This window comes from Cyprinodon tularosa, unplaced genomic scaffold (genome assembly GCF_016077235.1).
Source record: "Cyprinodon tularosa strain WSP-4 unplaced genomic scaffold, ASM1607723v1 ctg525, whole genome shotgun sequence".
NCBI lineage: Eukaryota > Metazoa > Chordata > Actinopteri > Cyprinodontiformes > Cyprinodontidae > Cyprinodon > Cyprinodon tularosa.
This window is the reverse complement of record NW_024039258.1, coordinates 783,923-802,861: the sequence shown is the minus strand read 5'-3', so window position 1 is coordinate 802,861 and position 18,939 is coordinate 783,923. Positions and strand designations below refer to the sequence as shown.

General features: G+C 37.4%; 3 protein-coding genes across 3 annotated transcripts; 1 reads left to right on the top strand and 2 right to left on the bottom strand.

The window, feature by feature from the left end:
* Nucleotides 1–227: 227 nt before the first annotated feature.
* gatad1 (GATA zinc finger domain containing 1) lies at nucleotides 228–2,558 on the bottom strand. The gene is made up of 5 exons (XM_038304079.1): nucleotides 2,177–2,558; nucleotides 1,305–1,427; nucleotides 1,153–1,212; nucleotides 885–1,068; nucleotides 228–809 (listed from the first exon to the last, which is right to left on the bottom strand). The coding sequence occupies exons 1-5, from the start codon at nucleotides 2,366–2,368 to the stop codon at nucleotides 619–621; spliced, it is 750 nt and encodes a 249-aa protein (XP_038160007.1). The 5' UTR covers nucleotides 2,369–2,558; the 3' UTR covers nucleotides 228–618.
* A 1,423-nt stretch (nucleotides 2,559–3,981) lies between these two features.
* Nucleotides 3,982–9,140, top strand: chrac1 (chromatin accessibility complex subunit 1). Its single transcript, XM_038304074.1, has 3 exons — nucleotides 3,982–4,223; nucleotides 4,350–4,476; nucleotides 8,851–9,140. Exons 1-3 carry the CDS (start codon nucleotides 4,071–4,073, stop codon nucleotides 8,928–8,930), a joined length of 360 nt encoding a protein of 119 aa, XP_038160002.1. The 5' UTR covers nucleotides 3,982–4,070; the 3' UTR covers nucleotides 8,931–9,140.
* Nucleotides 9,141–10,979: 1,839 nt separating this feature from the next.
* Nucleotides 10,980–15,293, bottom strand: si:ch211-57n23.1. Its single transcript, XM_038304073.1, has 3 exons — nucleotides 15,146–15,293; nucleotides 12,995–13,520; nucleotides 10,980–11,231 (listed from the first exon to the last, which is right to left on the bottom strand). Exons 2-3 carry the CDS (start codon nucleotides 13,507–13,509, stop codon nucleotides 11,090–11,092), a joined length of 657 nt encoding a protein of 218 aa, XP_038160001.1. The 5' UTR covers nucleotides 13,510–13,520; nucleotides 15,146–15,293; the 3' UTR covers nucleotides 10,980–11,089.
* Between the last annotated feature and the right edge of the window lie 3,646 nt (nucleotides 15,294–18,939).

The following is an 18,939-nucleotide window of genomic DNA, read 5'->3' as shown; positions in this document are numbered from 1 at the left end:
CTGTGGCAGAAAACCCCCTTTAAGTGTAATACCGCCCTCTAAAGGGCTGGGGAAAAAGTATTAATGTTTTATCCTTGTTAAAAATGTGATTAAAAGTGGGTGCTTCTGCAATTTGAAAATTAAGCTTTGCTTAATTGCGTTTATATTGGAAATGCAATGGATCTCCCAGGCCGCCGAGGTCTAACTAAACACTATGTCTTCAGAACACATGAATGCCTCAAACTGGATCAGGTGGTGAATGGAGCATTTAATTAGCACTGGAAATGGACCCATCAGGGGGCCAAGAGTGGAGCCTCTGGTGTTGTTTTTGCTATGAGAGAACTGGATGTTCCCACAGACTCCACAGGTAGAACATAAACTATCAATACTACTTGTGACAAATCTATTATTATCTGATCAAAGCACAACTGCTACAAGTTGATTTTTTTTTTATTGTCAAATACAAAAGTATTTTTAAGCTGCATAAACTGTTACTTTAAATGTACTTACAAATGGTTTGTCCTGAATCCGATTGCAACTTCCCTTTAACTGGAATAAGTTTGTTTTCTCTATACATACACATATTTACATTCATCTGTTTCAAAGCAACAGAAAAGGTCCATGTGTCTGAAAGTCCTATTAACTGGAGCTGCTGATAGACTCGTTGGCAGCCAGCACTGATGTGGGTCCTATGTGGGTCCAGATGAAGCCTTTTTCGGGACATAGCGGGATGGTGGGGAACGGAGAGCTGCGTGACTTGAAATATTCAGAAGGCGCGTGGCACACAAACTCCAAATAGTCAATTTTTCGGGGCAGATCTTCCTCTGGGCCTGAGATAAAGCACTGTGCTTAAAAGCCACATAGAAAAACCAGGGTAAAATGCATAATTTCACACAGTTGCTTACCGATGATGTATGTCCCTGGATCAAAGTGGTCGCTTGGACTGGCCTGAGTGGGGATGAGCCACGTCAGAGCCGCACTCTTCTCACAGTACTGGTCCTGCACAAACCCTCGGATCTGAGCATAGTACGGCTTTCCATCGTCTTCATCTATTACCCTGATCACATCACCTATCTGGTAATACACACCCTGTAAAAACAAACAGAGCTTCTGGGTTACCAGATTACCATATCAATGTATATGGATGAATTCAAAAAACACTGACTACCATACCTTGTAAAATATAGATTCTGATGTAATGATTGTTGACACAGATTCTGGTGCTTTGATCGGCTGTGAAGGAAAGAGTATTCAAGTGTGAAATACTGCAATTCATAACTAAGGAATAAAAAAAAAAAAACAACTCAGAAGAATAATTTATTTACATTTTTTAGTTTGAATATGTGTCTTCTTCCTTTGCCTTTTGTTGAGACTTTTTTCTCAGAGGCAGGAGCTTTGTACTTGGTACTTCTTAGTCGGGCAGACCTCCTGTGGATCTCCTGTTTAGACTAGAAATAGGCAGATATCAAATATTTGAACAAATCAAAATCATGATTTAATCCCCATTGATTACAATTTAACTCAGAATATTAAAGACAAATAACTTTTTTTTTCTTCAGTGGATTGAATCAATTTTAAATTACTATTTCAGTATACCATAACAATACCTGATTTGATTTGTTTTGGCTAGATGAATTGCTTTCTGCATAGACAGAATATAAATACTAACATGCATGCAAACCATTATACTTGATATTAATCTGTCATATACTATAAAAGTAAAGTATCTGAGACTAATATTTCAAAAAAAAAAATTCAAAGTATATACTTTGAGTAATTTAAATAATTTTATTTGTAAGGTTTTTGATGACATAAAAAAGCTGAAGAAAATACTGTAGAAAGATTTAAATTAATAGAAGTCTGGCATATCAGAAATCTGATTTTTGTTTCAGGATGGCTTAGGAGCTCTTCTGGCGACCTGTATATAATACTTTGTTGTGACTTGCATTCTATTGTTTAACAATAACGCCCCTACATACAGCAGCTATAAAACTGAAGCCAGTGCATCCTCAGCTTGCAGGTGCGCTGTTCTGCCGCTTGGGGGTGCTATTCAGCGATCTTCTTTTGGACTAACCAAACAGATATAGCGCGTCAACTCCCGGGTTTCAAAAATACGTGCAAAACCGAGCTACAAAAACACACACGTGCCATAACTATAAAGGCCACGCTTGTAAATCCTATATTATGTGTGACTGACCTGTTTTCCACCGCCGTTACTGGGTATTGTGCTGGTGGACACGGCGGGTCCAGAGGCTCCCCCGCCGCCGATGCTGCTGGTGTTCTTCCCTGTGCAGTTGTTGCACAGTATTTCACCCTGGTTCCCCTTCTTCCACATCGAGGAAGAGTTCGTCTTACAGACGGTACAGCACGGTTTTATACCCAAAGGCATTTCAACCGAGTAATCAAAAGAAAGTCTACAGACCACGAAATTATTACAACGGTGTTCAACAAAAAAAAAAGAGCTCCACGATCCACCACCGACAAGAGTTCACTATCAAAACCCTCACTTACGTAGCTGCAGCAAATTGCAGCTGCAGTTATCAGAGCAAATAAAAGGCACACAGCATCTTGAAATAACCAATGGAACGTTGTTGAACGTACGTCGCTATTATCCTTAGCAGCGGTCCCCGTCTTCCTGTCTTCTTCCTCTAATGTTAAACAGAAGGACCAACTACAGCGCCCCCTACAGGACTGAAAGACGATGCAACAGATTACTAGGTGTCCTCATTTAGTCTACAAACACAATTTATACCATAAAAAAGTATATATATATATATATATATATATATATATATATATATATATATATATATATTTTTTTTTTTTTAATATATATATATTTTAATATATATATTTTAATATATATATATATATATATATATATATATATATATATATATATATATATATATATATATATATATATATATATATATATATATATATATATATATATATATATATATATATATACATATATATATATATATATATATATGCTTTTATGCAGAGAATGAATAACCACATTGAATAGTACTCACATTGTAAATATAGAAGTGTAATATTTTTAGATCTATGGCCTGTGTTAAAGTTTGCATATTCATCAGAGGTTGCTGATAGTTTGGGAAGCCTAAGAGGTTGGTTAGTTTGCTTTTGCTCAGGCAGGCTCTGCAATTGCACATTCATTTTGTATCTTTTTTTTTTGTTTTCCCCAACTTCTCCATTCAGTGTTTTACAGCAAAAGATCCATGAGACTGTGGTTCCTTTAACTATTTCACCATTGAGGGAAATAAGTACGCTCTGTAGTGGATTAGCTAACATATAAGGGCAAAGGTAATAACAAATCTAGCATAATGTACATTTTTGATATCAGAGCGGTTTAAAATGGGAGAGGAATTATCATTTAAAATACATCTAAATTCACTATTGCATATTGATGAAATACCTCTCTACAAAGAACGACAGGTATGGAGAAGTTGACCCTCTAAGATACACTTCTCCTCATTTGCATAATGAGGCAGAAATGCATACTGAAATGTAAAAACGACAGGCAGAAATAAATAGTGTTGGAGAAATAGAGGGTAAAAAAATACAAAGGAAGAATAAAACAGACAAAAATATTATGTCATGCACATAAATAAATTACTTAAAAAAAGTAATAAATAAAAAAAGTTGTAGATTATAACGGAAAATATATAAATCAGGTAATTATTACAAAGGCGAATAAATAAAGAAGATAATTAAAAGAGATATACACATTTATGTCTCACTCTATAATTTAATTTCTACCTACATTTATTTGTTTATTGTATTTTTGGGGGCAATTAATTGTATGCTTATTTATTTATTTACTGAGAATTTATTGATTTATGCATTTATTTTTAAATATGGCAGAGTAGGTCCTCCATACAACAGGAGTTTTAACTTACTTGGCGAAGTAACAGGTCAAACGATCCAGCAGGGGGCGCTAATCCAATGAGAAGACCGCCAAAGGAAAAGCAGGAAGCGAAGAAGAAACTATAAACGTCACAATTCAAAACAATACTGGAAGTTAACCGTGCTGTTTGTTTGCGTGTTTGTTCTATGAAAATATGTCTCAAGCGAAGCCAGACAAAGACAGCCAAGCGTCAGAAGCCAAGAAGGCGATCTCTCTCCCGATCTCCAGAGTCAAGCTGATCATGAAGAGCTCCCCAGATGTCTCAAGCATCAATCAGGACGCTCTCTTCCTCACCACCAAGGCTACTGTAAGCAACTGTTGTAGGCTAAACTAGAGGGTTTACTATTAGCTTCTCTCCGTTCAGTGACTTATAAAAAATACCTAAAGTTTTATTTAGCTTTCTAATTGACTAATGTTGTTGTTGCTTTTAAAGGAGCTGTTTGTGCAACACCTGGCTCTGACCTCCTTTAACAACGGCTCCGGGAGGGAAGCTAACACGCTTGACTACAGCGATCTGGCTAAAACCGCAGAAGAAACCGACACTTTCCACTTCCTCACAGGTAAAACCAGTGGCGGCTGGTGAAAAATATTTTTGGTGGGGCTGATATAGCCTAGTGTATGTCTCCAACTAATCCGGAATAAGAATTCAAATAAACAATTGGACATTACATACAATTTAACAGTAATGATTTAATTTACTATATAATAACAGTAACAGTGATGATTTGGGTCACTGTGACGGGGTTCTTTGGCCTCCAAGAATCCAGTCTCAGTCGGGTTACCGGTGTTGGTGATTTATTGAGCTCAAAAACTCAAAACAGGGTGCAAAAGAAACTAAACATACAAGATACTCTGGGCCTCAGCCTCCCTCCAGTTACCAGCAATGTAACAAAGAAACAGAAAACAAAAATTGCTGCTTTTCTTCCCACAGCCCTCATTAAATAGTTTAAGCCCCTCACATCAGGCTCTCTTATTTCTGATTTCTTCTCATTAATCAGTTTTGTCCATATATTACCTCCACAAACAAGTAATGTACAAAAACAAAAAATTTTTACAACTTAATTCTTTTACACAGATTCATTGACTTATTCAATTACACCAAACTGGGTCTGAACCCAGCAAAGACGCAGCCAGACTGAAGATGACAAGTCGCATAAACACGTACACCCCCCCCCCACACACACACACACACACACGGCTAACCCCACTGAAATATTAAGTGTGCACCCTCAATATGCCAGCAGGTAACCAGGAACAGCTTGTGTGTTTTAAGTTCATGGAGCTACTGGTCTCAGCGCGAGTGTATTGGTCCTCACAAACACAGTATAACAGGAATGTGTGTGTGGCGCGCAAAGTTAGAGAGGTTGTTTTAAGCGACGAGGTGGATTCGTCACAGTCACAATAAGGCTCGGGCACATGACGTCACACGTTGCGCGGCAGCCATATTGATAGCTGGTCAGCCCACTGTTTACACTTTGACTTCGCGCCTGTAAGGACTAGCTTTCTTCTGCTAGTAGTTTGCTTAGTTTTTTGCCGTTTCATTTTACCTCTGCTGTCGTTATGGTCGCCCGTTGCTGTGTCGTAGGGTGTAGCGCAAGCTGTGACTGGACGGGGGAAAAAATCCCAAATGGATTGTCTTTTTACCGTTTTCCAACCTGGAGGCGTCTCAATGGAAAACAAATGTCCTCCATAACAAAGAGTCGCCGGCTAGCATGGGTCGCTGCTGTAAGACGGCCAAATATAACTTTCAACTCAATCCCTGCGTCCATGAGAGTGTGTTCCCGGCATTTTCATTCTGGTAAGTTACAGAACATACTGTTTTTATTCATGTATCATTTCAAGTTAACCGTTGTTGGCTGATCTGTAGCATGTAGCATGAGCTGAAGTAGGGTTGTGTTCCAGAGGGTTAGCCAGGTCCACTGAAACACAAAACAGTTGTCCTACTCTGTTTATTTTGTCATTAATAGTTTATAATAGGGTTAATAGTTTTGGTTGTTTCACCAGGAAAGCCAGTAGATACATTTTTGATGTTTTACGTTAGTGCCAGCACCTAGTCTTATCACCACAACAAACACCACACCATGTTGAGACGGTAGCTTACCTTGGCTCTGATGACTGTGTTCTCATTCGGCTTGATAACTTCCATGTCATGAACTTTTCCATCTGTCAGCTGTTTGTAAGCCTCTAGCGACTTGTAGCAGCGAAACTCTTCATGTGTGTAGGCACTGACGCCACACACTACATACGAAAATATGTCCTCCCTCGCAAACGGCGGTAGAAATTCTTCCCCAACGCACCACTCCTTGCTTTCTACTTCGTAGGGATCAAGTCCGTTTATGAAGCCCATCTTTTGCAGATAACGGTCCCTGGCTTCCCTCTGCAGTGTGTCTCGGTATATTCCGCATCCTTTCTTCGCTTTTAACATCGCTGTTTACTCGTCTTTCTGCTCTGTCTCTATGCTGTTTTAGGTCTTTGTTTACCGTAGCAACTAGCTACCAATATGGCGGCGTACCCAGAATGCAACGCGCTGTGCCCGAGCCTTATAACCATGACATGAAATGTTCATATCCTACAACAGGGATATTCTTCTGGCAAACGGGTAGATAAATAAGGATCTCACCGAATTTGGTGGAAGCTGCATCTCGGTCGTTACATTCGCCATCTTCCCTCTAACTGTCTGCACCTGCGCTTGGGTTCAGAAGCCTGTTAAAGCGCAGTATTTTCAGCGCCCCAATACCATAAAGTTCTGAGACGCTGATTGGCCATTAAATTCACCTAGCAATAGTACATGATTGACAGATTCTCTGCAAATGTGGGTCAGTCTGATCAGCGCCCCCAGAACAGAGACGGTAGGAGTCTGTCTGTGGAAATCCACAAATTAATGACAGTAGATAGGGAAATGTAGTTTATATAATTCGTTTTGCTTATAGGTACACAGTCTAGAGAGTAAAACTGACATTTATGAGTTAATTTCTAAAAATATATTTTACGTTTCTGTCTTCTTATCAGGGAGGGCGGTGCCCCAGCGCCCCCTATGGGCCGGCCGCCACTGGGTAAAACCCTCTGTCACACCTAAAGCCAACAATAACATCAGTCTCCAGCTGCTCATATTGAGGCATTGGGTTGCCATGCAGAGTTTTTTCTCTCTTTTCTTTTCAGGTTTCTCATTATGGCTGCAACTAAAGACCATTTCGCAAATAGATTAATCGTTTTTTAGATTAATCGACTAATAATCGGATAGCCCATGTTCTCCCTAAGCATGCGTGGGTTCTCTCCGGGTACTCCGGCTTCTACCACAGTCCAAAAACATGACTGTTAGGTTAATTGGCTTCTCTAAAATTCTCCTTAGGTGTGAGTGTGTGTGCAAATGATTGTTTTTCTCTGTGTTGCCCTGCGATGGACTGGCAACCTGTCCAGGTTGTAACCTTCCTCTCGCCCATTGACAGCTGGAGGCACATGCATCCCTCGCGACCCCACCCCGGATTAAGCGTGTTTGAAAATGGATGGATGGATGGATGGATGGAATCCGATTGCCACAGATTCCTTATAGAAGAGTTTTTTAGAAATCAAACCAGGTGAAACTACAACTTTCCCACTTGAGGAGATCTGGAAAGAGCATATTGACAGATGAAAACTTTTTTTATTAATTTTTATCTTAAATGGCAAATGTTTACATATATATTTTTTACAATTTTGGAATAATTACTGCTCTGTCTGTCAGCCCGTACACATACAGCACTTACACATTTTAGAGTCTCTACACTCCAGTTAACGATTAAACGATTACTAAATTAGTTGACGATTATTTCAATAATCGATTAATCCGATCAGTTGTTTCAGCCTTTGTTCTCATATTTTATTCCCCAGAAACAAATAAAATGATCTGTATTACCAAAACAGGGCAGATAAAATCCTGCACAAACACAGCTGCATTAAACAAACCAAAAGATTAACCTTTTTTTGGATATGGAGAATAAAACTTCAATCTAATTATTGGACAAGTGTTTATTTTACACTCTATTATTATGGTTAGCAGTGGAGCGTTGATGTGCATTATTATAGCCATTAGAATACAATCAAAAACCATTTGTTCATTAATCAGCAGCACCTGGCTGCTTCTTTCTGTATTCAACCTTGTTGAAACATTAAGGGTGCGCTTTGTTTTTTCTCAAACCTTTCTGTTTTTAACTTCCTGTTTAAATTAATAAATCATACAGAATCTTCTGTTTGTTCTTACATTTCTGATTGGAGTACAGTGATTGCAGAATCTGATAAAGACTGGATAAAGACTTTTTTATTATGTCCATTCCTTGGATTTAAAGGGTTTATTTTCATTTTCTCCCCTCTCTCTCTCTCCTTTATTTTGTTATATGTAACTATACAGAGTTTAATACGAACAAAATCAGATGCTTTAAATTTCAGATTAATGGAAAAAATATTAATTAATATAGAGAATTTCTGTCATTCCGGCTTCCATCTGCTTATAGAAGATTTTTCAACAGGGTCCTAATAAACCTAATCTAATAAACCCAAATCCATCAAATTGTACAAAGGAAACAAACTAAAAAACTCTTTGTTTTATGTTGAAACCATGTTTGTTTTTTCAATCAAAAATGTAGTGTCATGTGAAACACAGTCCATTTTAACTCTGGTTTTATTAATTTACATAGTCCATACATCCATATATATATATATCAGTTGAATGGCATTATTGCATCATATTGATGATAACTGTAACATTGTATCTACTTTGTACGTTGCTTTGGATAAAAGCGTCTGCTTAATGCATAAACATAAACATGTTTTTTCATTATGGCTTTTTCTACTCTTTTAGTTGAAATCTAGAGAATACTGTACAGGTTTCGTAGATTTCCTGTAACTTTTTTTCTGTCTCGTTTTGATTATTGTTTTTTTTTTTATTATTAATTTTACAGATATTTTGCCAAAAAAGATCCTGGCTCGAGAATATCTCAAATCACTGGAGCAAATGGAAGACGAAGATGCTGATTTTTGACAAGGAGAGGACTTCATTTTTTCTCCTCTCCATGTGGACACTTAAAATGCACACTGCTCTCTTTAAGAGAAAATTTGAGACACAGAGGAGACATATGGACTTCATTAGTACCTGTCGACACACTGAGTTGGTTTATGTAGAGATTGTAAGAAAAGTGATTAGAGGAATTTTAAATTATAAATAAATCCCTCCAAAAACTGAAAAATGTTACTGAGAGTGACTTATAATTCCACACATAGTCCCAGGAGGATTTAACTGATAATACCTACAAAATGTTTTTAACATTGCCCCAAAGAGTAAAGATGTTAGACAACTCATTACTGAGTGAGTCCGTTCAGTTTGACAAGAAATGTTTCCGTTCCAAATCAACAGGTTTTGCTTTGACTGAAGCACACCTTTTGAAATATTGTCATGTTAAAACATAACAAGACATGTATACGGTCTCCTGCTGGAAGGTGAACTTCTGCTCTAGTCATAGGTCTACCATAATCGCAAACATACTGTATGCAATATGCATATTGCAAACAATTTCTTCGACTTTGAAAAGCTTAAGCTAACTACTTTAGTACCATGCTCTCAGATTGCAGTGAGTTTTGGTTTAAGGAGGCAGAAATATGGTATTGTCTGTCGAAGAAAGACATCAGGCATTTAAGTCTAAATTTATATGTAAGTGGGAAATGGCCTTGACTTATATAGTTAGACTACATTCAGTCGTTCACGCACACACACACACTGATGGTTGCAAGCTACAATGTAGCCACAGCTGCCCTGGGGCTCACTGACAGCAGCGAGGCTGCCATACATTAGCACCACCGGGCCCTCTGATCACCATCAGTAGGCAATGTAGGTGAAGTGTCTTGCCCAAGGACACAACACTTGAAAGCCAGAGTTGGGGCTTGACCCGACAACCCTCCGGTTGCAGGCCGTTCAATCTGTAATCAGATCATTCACTGATAGTATCTAATATTGCATATGTTCCTCTTATTTTGCAGCCATATATATTTCTGTGTTTCACAATGTGGTGCTTTCAAGGTCCACCTCTAAATAATGTTTAACAAATTAACAGCAAAGCGAATTTTGATCTTGCTCGACTATCGTAATGTCCATAAATGTCCAGTGGATAAAGGTAAACAGTGAATGTTATTGCTTTTTTCTCCCCTTGAACGATAAACGTTGTCCTGTTTGCTAATTCTCATATGGTGGCTGTGGAACTGTGAAATGTAACTTCATTTAGGACCAGTATTCTGTGTTGCTATAGTAATGAAGCTGTTATCTTACACACCTCTACGGCCTTCACACTCAGATCATAGAACAGCCGCTTTTATCTGGAGATAAAATCTGTGAAATTCTAATTGTAGATTGCATTGAGTGAAGAGGGCTGAATAAAAATCTACACCAGACTTTTTATATTTTTGCTTTTTAAGGAAAAAGTAAAAAAAAAAACAGATTATTTTCCTTCTCAGTTCAAAATATGTAGCAGTTCAACGTGGGTTGCCTTATAAAACCCAAATGAATTATAGTGAATCTTGCTTGGATTTTGTGTTCTGAGAAACTGAGAAAAAAGGGTTAAGGGTTCTGAATATAACAAAGCAAAGCATCGTGGACCATTTAAGCTCAGGCTTCAACTTGAAGCATGGTTTGGACATACTGGAAGTTATTAACACCCTTCATAAATGTTTTGGACAGATGTCCCGCATGTGACGGACCAAAACATCAAAGTTAGTGTCTTGCATCAGATTACTGTTACTGATTATAGTATCTTTGAAAGCTTTCCCTACATGAAGCTCTGTCTATCTCATTACAGTCTGTAATTGAATAGATTGGAAATGTTTTAAATGTTTCCAGATCCGAATGCCTTATTCTGTTTAGTGTTTGAATTAAAAATACTGTCCTGGAATTTGTCTGACGACAGAGGAAAACTGTCCTGATGCTTGAAAAGTCAAAGTGTGCTGCAAACTTCACAAGGACTTCAGAGTTTAACAAGCTGTTTTATGTGCCTGTAAAATGCCATATGGATCATTTGTAATCATAACCAGTAACAGCCACATGTGTCCATGTTATCACCCCTTTTATTCACTGTTCTTCTTTTGTAGACATCAAAACTAGTTGTGTATGCAACTTCTTATACCCGAGGCGTTCAGAGGAGGTTTCCATTGTTGTCATTTTCCTATAAGTTTGCTGAGTCGGTGGTGTATATTGAGAAGAGTTTTCTCTAAAGTAGAAAACCGGCTCTCCAGGTTGTTTGCCATGACCTCTTTTCCATGTATGGCGTCCTTCGTGTTGGCTAGACGGTCCTTTATGCTGTCAGGAGGGAAAAATCAAACAGACATTTGAGGTTCTTGTGATCATAAGTCTACTCAGATTCAAGTATGATTAAAGTCACAACAGTTTATTTGAACCAGAGCTTCGTTTCAACCAGATTGTCTTTTTGGTAAATGCTATCCCATGACTGAGATGTTCCTTGGGAAAGCACAATAAGCCAACTGATCCAAACCTCATAAAACCCATTTCTAATTAAGGACTAACCACAATATCTGCATCTGAATCTGTTTTTGTGTTAGTGTCTAACTGAAATATCATGCTTTTGATACTGCTGTCTCAGTAATGGGACAAAGACACTTCATCCTGCTTTCATGGTCAGATTTCAGTAGGTGGTAGTCAAATAAAGCAGAATTACAGAGTAACCAGGACCCATCATTGGCCAAAACCAGACAGGGATAGTTTGTATGAAGAGAAACTATGAATTTACTGTACTGGATAAGGGGTAACTAACACAATCAACTAATGTATTTATAAAAAACAGATTTTTATCAAAAAGGATAAATATGAATGATCTTAACTACACACCACTCTATAAACCTATAGTTTTGATGTGTGAGAATCGACATGCAAAACCTATACACAGTCTGAAAGCTATTAACCATAGAAAACGGCGATCCTTCTAACCTACTTTTTCTCAAAGGTATAGTGGAGGCTTTTTGCAATTTAAAAAAGAAAAAGACCCGACCTCTCCAATTAAAAAAAATAAAAATGCATATGCACAACCCTGTACCCGCTCCCAAGTGGGAACACCTATTAAACGCGCACGACAACAGGCAGGAGCCCATTTCTCTTTGTGCACGCTCTGTTTAAAAGTTGCTGTTTGCATCTCTCATTCAAGCTTACTTTCCAAAAGATTTGCAATTTTTCCACTATGTCAGACTCACCACCGGTAAGTGAAAATGGGGACGAGCATGTAGGACGGTCTTACGTAAACATATCCGCAGAATGATTGACAATTAAGAGGACCACTTATTTTGATGATCCACCCGTAAAAAGAACATCCTCCACTATACCTTTAAGTATAAGATTTTATAATGCAACAATTTGGTAGGATAGAAAATTCTTCAGGATATTCATAAAGCAATAAGAAAATTTTTTTTGGTGAACATCCAAGAATTGTTTGAAAAAAAGGAAAAATAAAGGTTCAAAACCAAAATTTTGGGCTGAAATGAATTAAAATACGTATATAATGCTTTTAGTACTATAAAATGTAATCATATTAAATGTAGATAACTGAGAAAAGCTGGATGTAAATAATCAGAACTTAAAAATACTAAGGGGCAGATATAAAATTACTTTTCTTTGTATTCTTTTCATTCAAGATGAATTAGTTGGTTGTGTATATTGTTGTGTACTTGAAACTTATTTTTCTACAAAATTAAATTGAATGATTAAAAAATGTGTTGGACTAAAGTAATACTGTAAAGTAGAGCGCTATCAATATCGTTGCTGAAGCATGAGGACAATATGGGTCATCTAGGGATTTTTTTCCTGTATTTAATGACGTTTAATTAAAAATGTAATTTTAAAGAGATTACGCCCTCAAGGATTTGTCTGTAAAAAATGTAAATATTTGTGTCTTTTCATATTCCTGGTACAAATGATTTTCTAAAACAGCTGTTTATCGAAATAAAGTTTTTATAACTGTTTTATGTTTTTAACAAATTTAATTTGTCTACATTTTTATCGTAACTTAAATTTTCCTGACTTGATGAGAATGAAAAAGTTGTGCTGGTTCTCACCTAGAAAGAAAACTCTGCTCCTTCCCCTCTCTTCTTTTCTCCTGCAGAGAGACAAACACGGTCTCCATGGTTTGCACCGTCTCCGTCACCTTCTGATGGTCTGACAGGATGCCCTGGACCTCCTCTCTGGCTTGCTGGTTGTAGGATATCCTCGTTTCCTCCACCCCGCTCTGGTCAGACACAGCCTGCAGCGCTGCCCTGTTCTGCAGGACAAGCAGACGGGACTTTGCAAACTCCTCAGGATCTGCTATGTTTTCCCAGCACACTGGAGACGATGGTGGTAACCAGAACCGCTGGGTGCAATTGACTGGGCTTTCTTTAATGAAGGAGCTGTCAGCAGGGAAGTTGTGGAAGAGATGCAGCAGAGAAGATCCAGATCCTTCTTCCCAGTCCTCAAACACAGATTCCCCTGATTCTTGTTCAAGTGGAACGTCCGATCTGACATTCTCTGTTTGGGAGCAGATACCCAGCAGGAGGAAGCAGAGCCAGGTCCTGCTAACCATCCTCCAGAGCATCTCCAAACTGCCTGAAATAACCAACAAAATTAAAATACATTTAATTTCTGGGATGATTTTTAATATTTGTCAAGAGCTTTCATGTATTAAAAAAATAACCTGAAAAGCTGATATTTTATTTGCATCTTCTTTTTTATAATCAGAATTTAAGAAGTTGTCACTAAGGAAGGCGTATTTGCAACGGGGGCATGAATACAATATAGGTTCATTTCCATGAGAAAAAAATGAATATTTACCTCAGTATTTCTATTTGAGGACTGAAATTCACCAAGGATGTTATTTTCTAGTTTAATCATCATGGCGTCCAGCTAATGAAATTCTAAAAATTGTTTTTAAGAATGCTAGAATATCACATAAGGCAGATAATTATTATTTTTACTCAGAAATGTCCGATAACCTAAGCTATAGGCAGACATTGACATGCTCTATAAGGAGAGTGTGTGAATAGGTTCATAGTTAAAGAAGCCAGCTGTTCACAAATTGCTGTTTCCAAGCATATCAAAGGATGTGAGCAGGAGATGTGTCTACAAAAAATATGTATGAAGAACAAGGAGAAAGTGTTGGGAGACTGTGGTGGAAAGGATAGTGAAGAGATTTTAGTACTGCAGCTGATGCAGAGAAGAGCCGTCCCAAAGACGTACCCAGAAAACAGGCTTTCCTTATCTTAAGCTGCTCTTTAACCACAGACCATCAGAAATGTCTAACCTGAGGTAAAATAATATATAAGCTGTGATGTTTCTAAGTGGTTCAAAACTCTTATTTTCAGATGAAAGCATATTTTTTTTATTTAATTTGGAAATCATGAGCTGAGAATCTGGAGCATGGAAACCCTGTTCCCTGCTGGCTTTGGTCTCCTGTGTTTGAACAAGTCCAAAGCCAGCTGGATCCTCCAAAAGGATTAGAAATGAGAAATATGTGTGTGACCAGCTCTGTTCTTAAATTACGTGACATTATGTGTGAGTTTCTAAGGTGTCTCAGCCTACTTCATCCTGTCAGAAAGGTTCTATTTAAGTCATTATTTGACTCTGCTGGGTGGATAGATAGAACTCAGCTGTATTAAAACAGTTTATTCATGACTTCACATGAGACAACAGTTTTATTTTTTTTTATCTACTCAAGTTATCTTTGCATTAAACTCACATTAAAGTTTAGTTGATGATCTGAAACCTGTATGTGCGTCAACAAGGGAAAAAACAAAACGTTTTCAGATTTTCACAACACTGTAAACTACATGCCAAAACTTCTCAGTTTGCATCTCTTCATTTAACAAATTACAGCTCTCTAAAAGAAGGTTCATTCGTAAACTTTTGTTTGCTGGAAGCCTTATCCTGTAAAATCACAGAAGCAACAAAAATCTGGCGAAAAACTTTTTCCTGATACACTTGTATTCAATCTACGCAAAAACCCTTTTTGAAATAGTTTTCATATTTCCTTTCCAACTGGCTGTGTCAAAATAGTCGTGTCGTTGTAGCTTTATGGTAGCCAGAAACCCCCCCCCCAAAAAAACAGCAAAGTAACTGATAAAAACTAAACAAAAAAAAAAAAAACATCCCTCATCTCCAACTCTGACAAATACAAACATAATAGCATTACTATTAGAGATTCAAATGTCTGTATTGTTGGTAAAAGGTCTTACCTTTAGGGAAACAACAGCCGACGTGTGTGTCTGTGTGTGTGTTGCTTCTCTGGAGCCTGAAGCTGTTGGAAAAAATGAGTCGACTGCAGCCTCTAACATCCAGTCTGAAGGGCTTTCCATTGGCTCGGGTACAGCAGAGTCAGCGCCAAACTCTGTGGAGGGAATGATGAGAAACTTACCTCAAATTAGAGACAGAAGGGTTTCTTGTTTACAGTTACAAACGTCTGGCCTGAAGAAATGTGTGTGGCAAATCTTTCTTTCTACTACTTGTTTAATTTGTGTGCCTAATTTATTTCTGCATTAATTTGCACTTGATGAATGCTAATCTGTCTTTAATCTTCTATTTTCATCTTCCATGTTGTATTATTTGCATTTGGCACAAGGTGGGAGTGATGCTCCTGGTATTTATCAGCCCTTTTTATATGTCCTGAACAGAAACAGACGGGCTTCAGTTTGGGCCCGGTTTCAAGGGCTGAGTAATCTGTTTCCACTTATAGTTTGGGACGAAAAAGACATGAAAGTTATGCAGATAAAGTTAGAAAAAACAACAGTTTGCACAGGAGAAGAATTCATTTTGTCCGACAATTGCACTCTGACACAAGCAACAAGGAATGGGACAAGTTTTGGCAAAAACAAGCAGGAGTGTTGGAGCTGATTTCATGAATCACTAAACACTATCAGATAGAAGACTAGTAGCTTTAATCATAAATTATAGAATATGATCTCTTAAACCGGACATCCACCTAATCATATTTTTTTTTCTGTCGCTTTAAGACCAGGGCATGGATCCTAAATAATTAAATTTCAGCCTCAGTAACACATGGAAGAGAAATGCTGCTGTCAGATTTGGTTCTGTGTGAAAACAGAAATAATATTGACAAGAGCAAGTGTCCAGTCACTGCATCGCTGGGTACCAGATGTATCTTTGCAGGCCAAACTAGTCTGAACATCCCGTTTTTTTCATTGACATCTGTTCACTCACCACAGGGGTCTTCAACGTTTTCCAGGCCAAGGACCCCCAAACTGATGGCGAGATGGAGCGGGGACCCCCCTAATTATATATACTGGTCCTATAGTCACTCTATTACAGATGGAGTAATGTAACGAAAGTAATTTCGCCCTGGGATCATTAAAGTATCTCTGATTCTGATTACTTGTTGATGGGACAGGTGTTGTGAATAATACGGTGCCCAGATTGAAAGTACTTCTGTGTGTCGCTGAATGTGTGCATTGATGACTGAAAGACATCTTCTGCCTCCATTTATCCGTTTACCACTGTGTGTTGAATTTGTGTTGATGTGTATTTAAAGACCTTGAAATTAGTGGAAGAAATTGCAAGGGGGAATATAAAAAAAAAAAAAAAAAGTCTAATCAGCCAAAACGTTCAGGAATCCCCATGCAATATAGGGGTTACGGACCCCCTTCTGAAGACCTCCAACTTAGTAAATGGTAAATGGTAAATGGCATGTACTTATATAGCGCCTTTATTCAAGTTAGGAGACTTGACCAAAGCGCTTTACACTACATTCATTCACCCATTCACACACACACTCACACACTGATGGTGGCAAGCTACATTGTAGTAGTAAATGACACAAGGCATTTGAAATGATACATCAAGATACATTCATACACAAATGAAGTATCATAAAGAAAGAAAGAAAGAAAGAAAGAAAGAAAGAAAGAAAGAAAGAAATTTAATTTGATACAAAAGTGCAAAGTGACCAAGGATAGCATGGTCAATGGTTTGAAGTCCGTCGATTATATCATTAATGCAGCATTCTTTTGACTCCTGGTCTGTTCAGGCCTGTAAACGGGTACATTTTTTAAAAATCAAGTATTTGAAAGATATATTTTATGAGTTTCTAATGTTCAATTTTATGTTATTGGTTGTTGGCCATTGTACCAATGCTTTGGGTTGATCTCCTGCTCTCATTACGATCCCTTTATTCTGTGGATGCTTCAAGAGGAAACTCAAAACTTCTCTTTCACAAAGCTTTTAGCAACTCCCCTATTTTATAATGACTTTTATATTATGATGTTTTTTTTTTACTGTCTTATCATTTAAATCTGTGTGTTTGTAAAGCACTTTGTAACCCTAATGTCTGTGAAAGATGCTATATAAATAAACTTCTATTTACTTAAATTATTCTTGGTATAAAAACAATTATTAGATGACATTCTAATGAAGACGTTCCCTCCGGATATAACGGAGATATCTCTTTCAGTTTTAAGGAGATATAAAAATCAGTTGAGACAGGAAAATATTACACAAACTGGTTTAGAAAAGCTTTGAAGAAACTGGTCCTCTGAATTAAACTGGGCCTCACCCAATACTAACTGCTAAAACAGATATATTTAAAATCATGCAAAGTAAAAAAAAAAAAAAAAAAAAAAAAAATCCTTATTCACATTAAAATGCAATGATTTTTCTCTTTAGTTTATGGCATAAAATGTTGCACAAATATTTCCCCATCTGGACTATTTCATATCTTCATTTCTGGCTAAATTTAGCTCATCCAGTCAGATCCAGGAGAACAAAGCAGAGCCATGTTTTACTCTTTGAACCTGTTCCCTCTCTGCTTTTTTAGACAGTGGTAATATCCCTGCTAGTTTCTAGGACATTTAGCATTGGATAAGCTCTCAGAAATGTTACTGTTCTGTGGATTTTGGGCAGCTCGTCACATCCTCTGGTTCCAGTCTGTCAGTCGCTCCACAAACAAAACCAGAAATACTTTACTGCTTTCAGCTGTCATGTTCTGAGCTGCTGCAAAGGGAACTGCAATATAGACTGAAAACATGGAGGTCTTTGGATTAAAAACATTTTATCTCAACAGGGTGGTTCTTATTGTCCATATAATGTTTGTTTTTTCTGACCAATATATGATTTCAATGGCTTTCATTTAGCTTATAATTATACTTTGTTTTACTATTGGCCTGTACATGTATTCAGCTTTACAAAAGTATTTATAAATGTTTATATTTTTGTTACTTTACTTTATTATTTTCATTTCGAGCAAAAGAGCAACACTAAGTGGTATTTGTGAAACAAAAGAGCAGATAAGGAAATAAAAAATGCACTATAATGTTAGATCATTATAGCATTATGAAGAAGGGTACAGTATGCAGGTCAGGTATGGATCTGTGAAGGAGTTGAAAGCAGAGCGAGATAATTAGACAATGTCCCAGGCTTTGAAACAAAAACAAAACAAAAACAAAAACGGACTTTTCAGTTCATCCTCAATTGCTACAACTGCAAACATAGCAATCCACAACTTCCTATGACAACTAATAGAAAGGAGGGTATTAATCAGAAAAGCAGCCAGGAGGCTCATGGTAACTCTGGAGGAGCTGCAGAGATCCAACATTTAGAGACATGAATCTGAATGTGGTTATTTAAAAGACTTCTCATTTGCTGTTCATTCATTAGAACTGGTATAGATGGAATAATGGGTCCCCTCCAACTTCATATTTTTTCTTGGAGCAATTGGCTTCCTTTTTACCTCTGAAAAAAAGCTAACCTAGGAGAAATATAACCATGGTTATTGTTTTAACAAGCTCTGGCTGCCCTTACTTTATGGATTGGAGAGTGTCTGAAATTTCATATTGAATGTAGAATTCACTGCCTGTTGCATTTAACCATGACTCTTACTCTGAAGTTATAGGTGTGGATACAGGAGTGTACATGGATATGCATGTACTTCTCTTTTTTATTTTTCCTACTTATGTCATTCCGTAAAAATTCAAAAAATATCCACTGGACTTGGTTTTCAAGATTTGAAGACGTTTCGCCA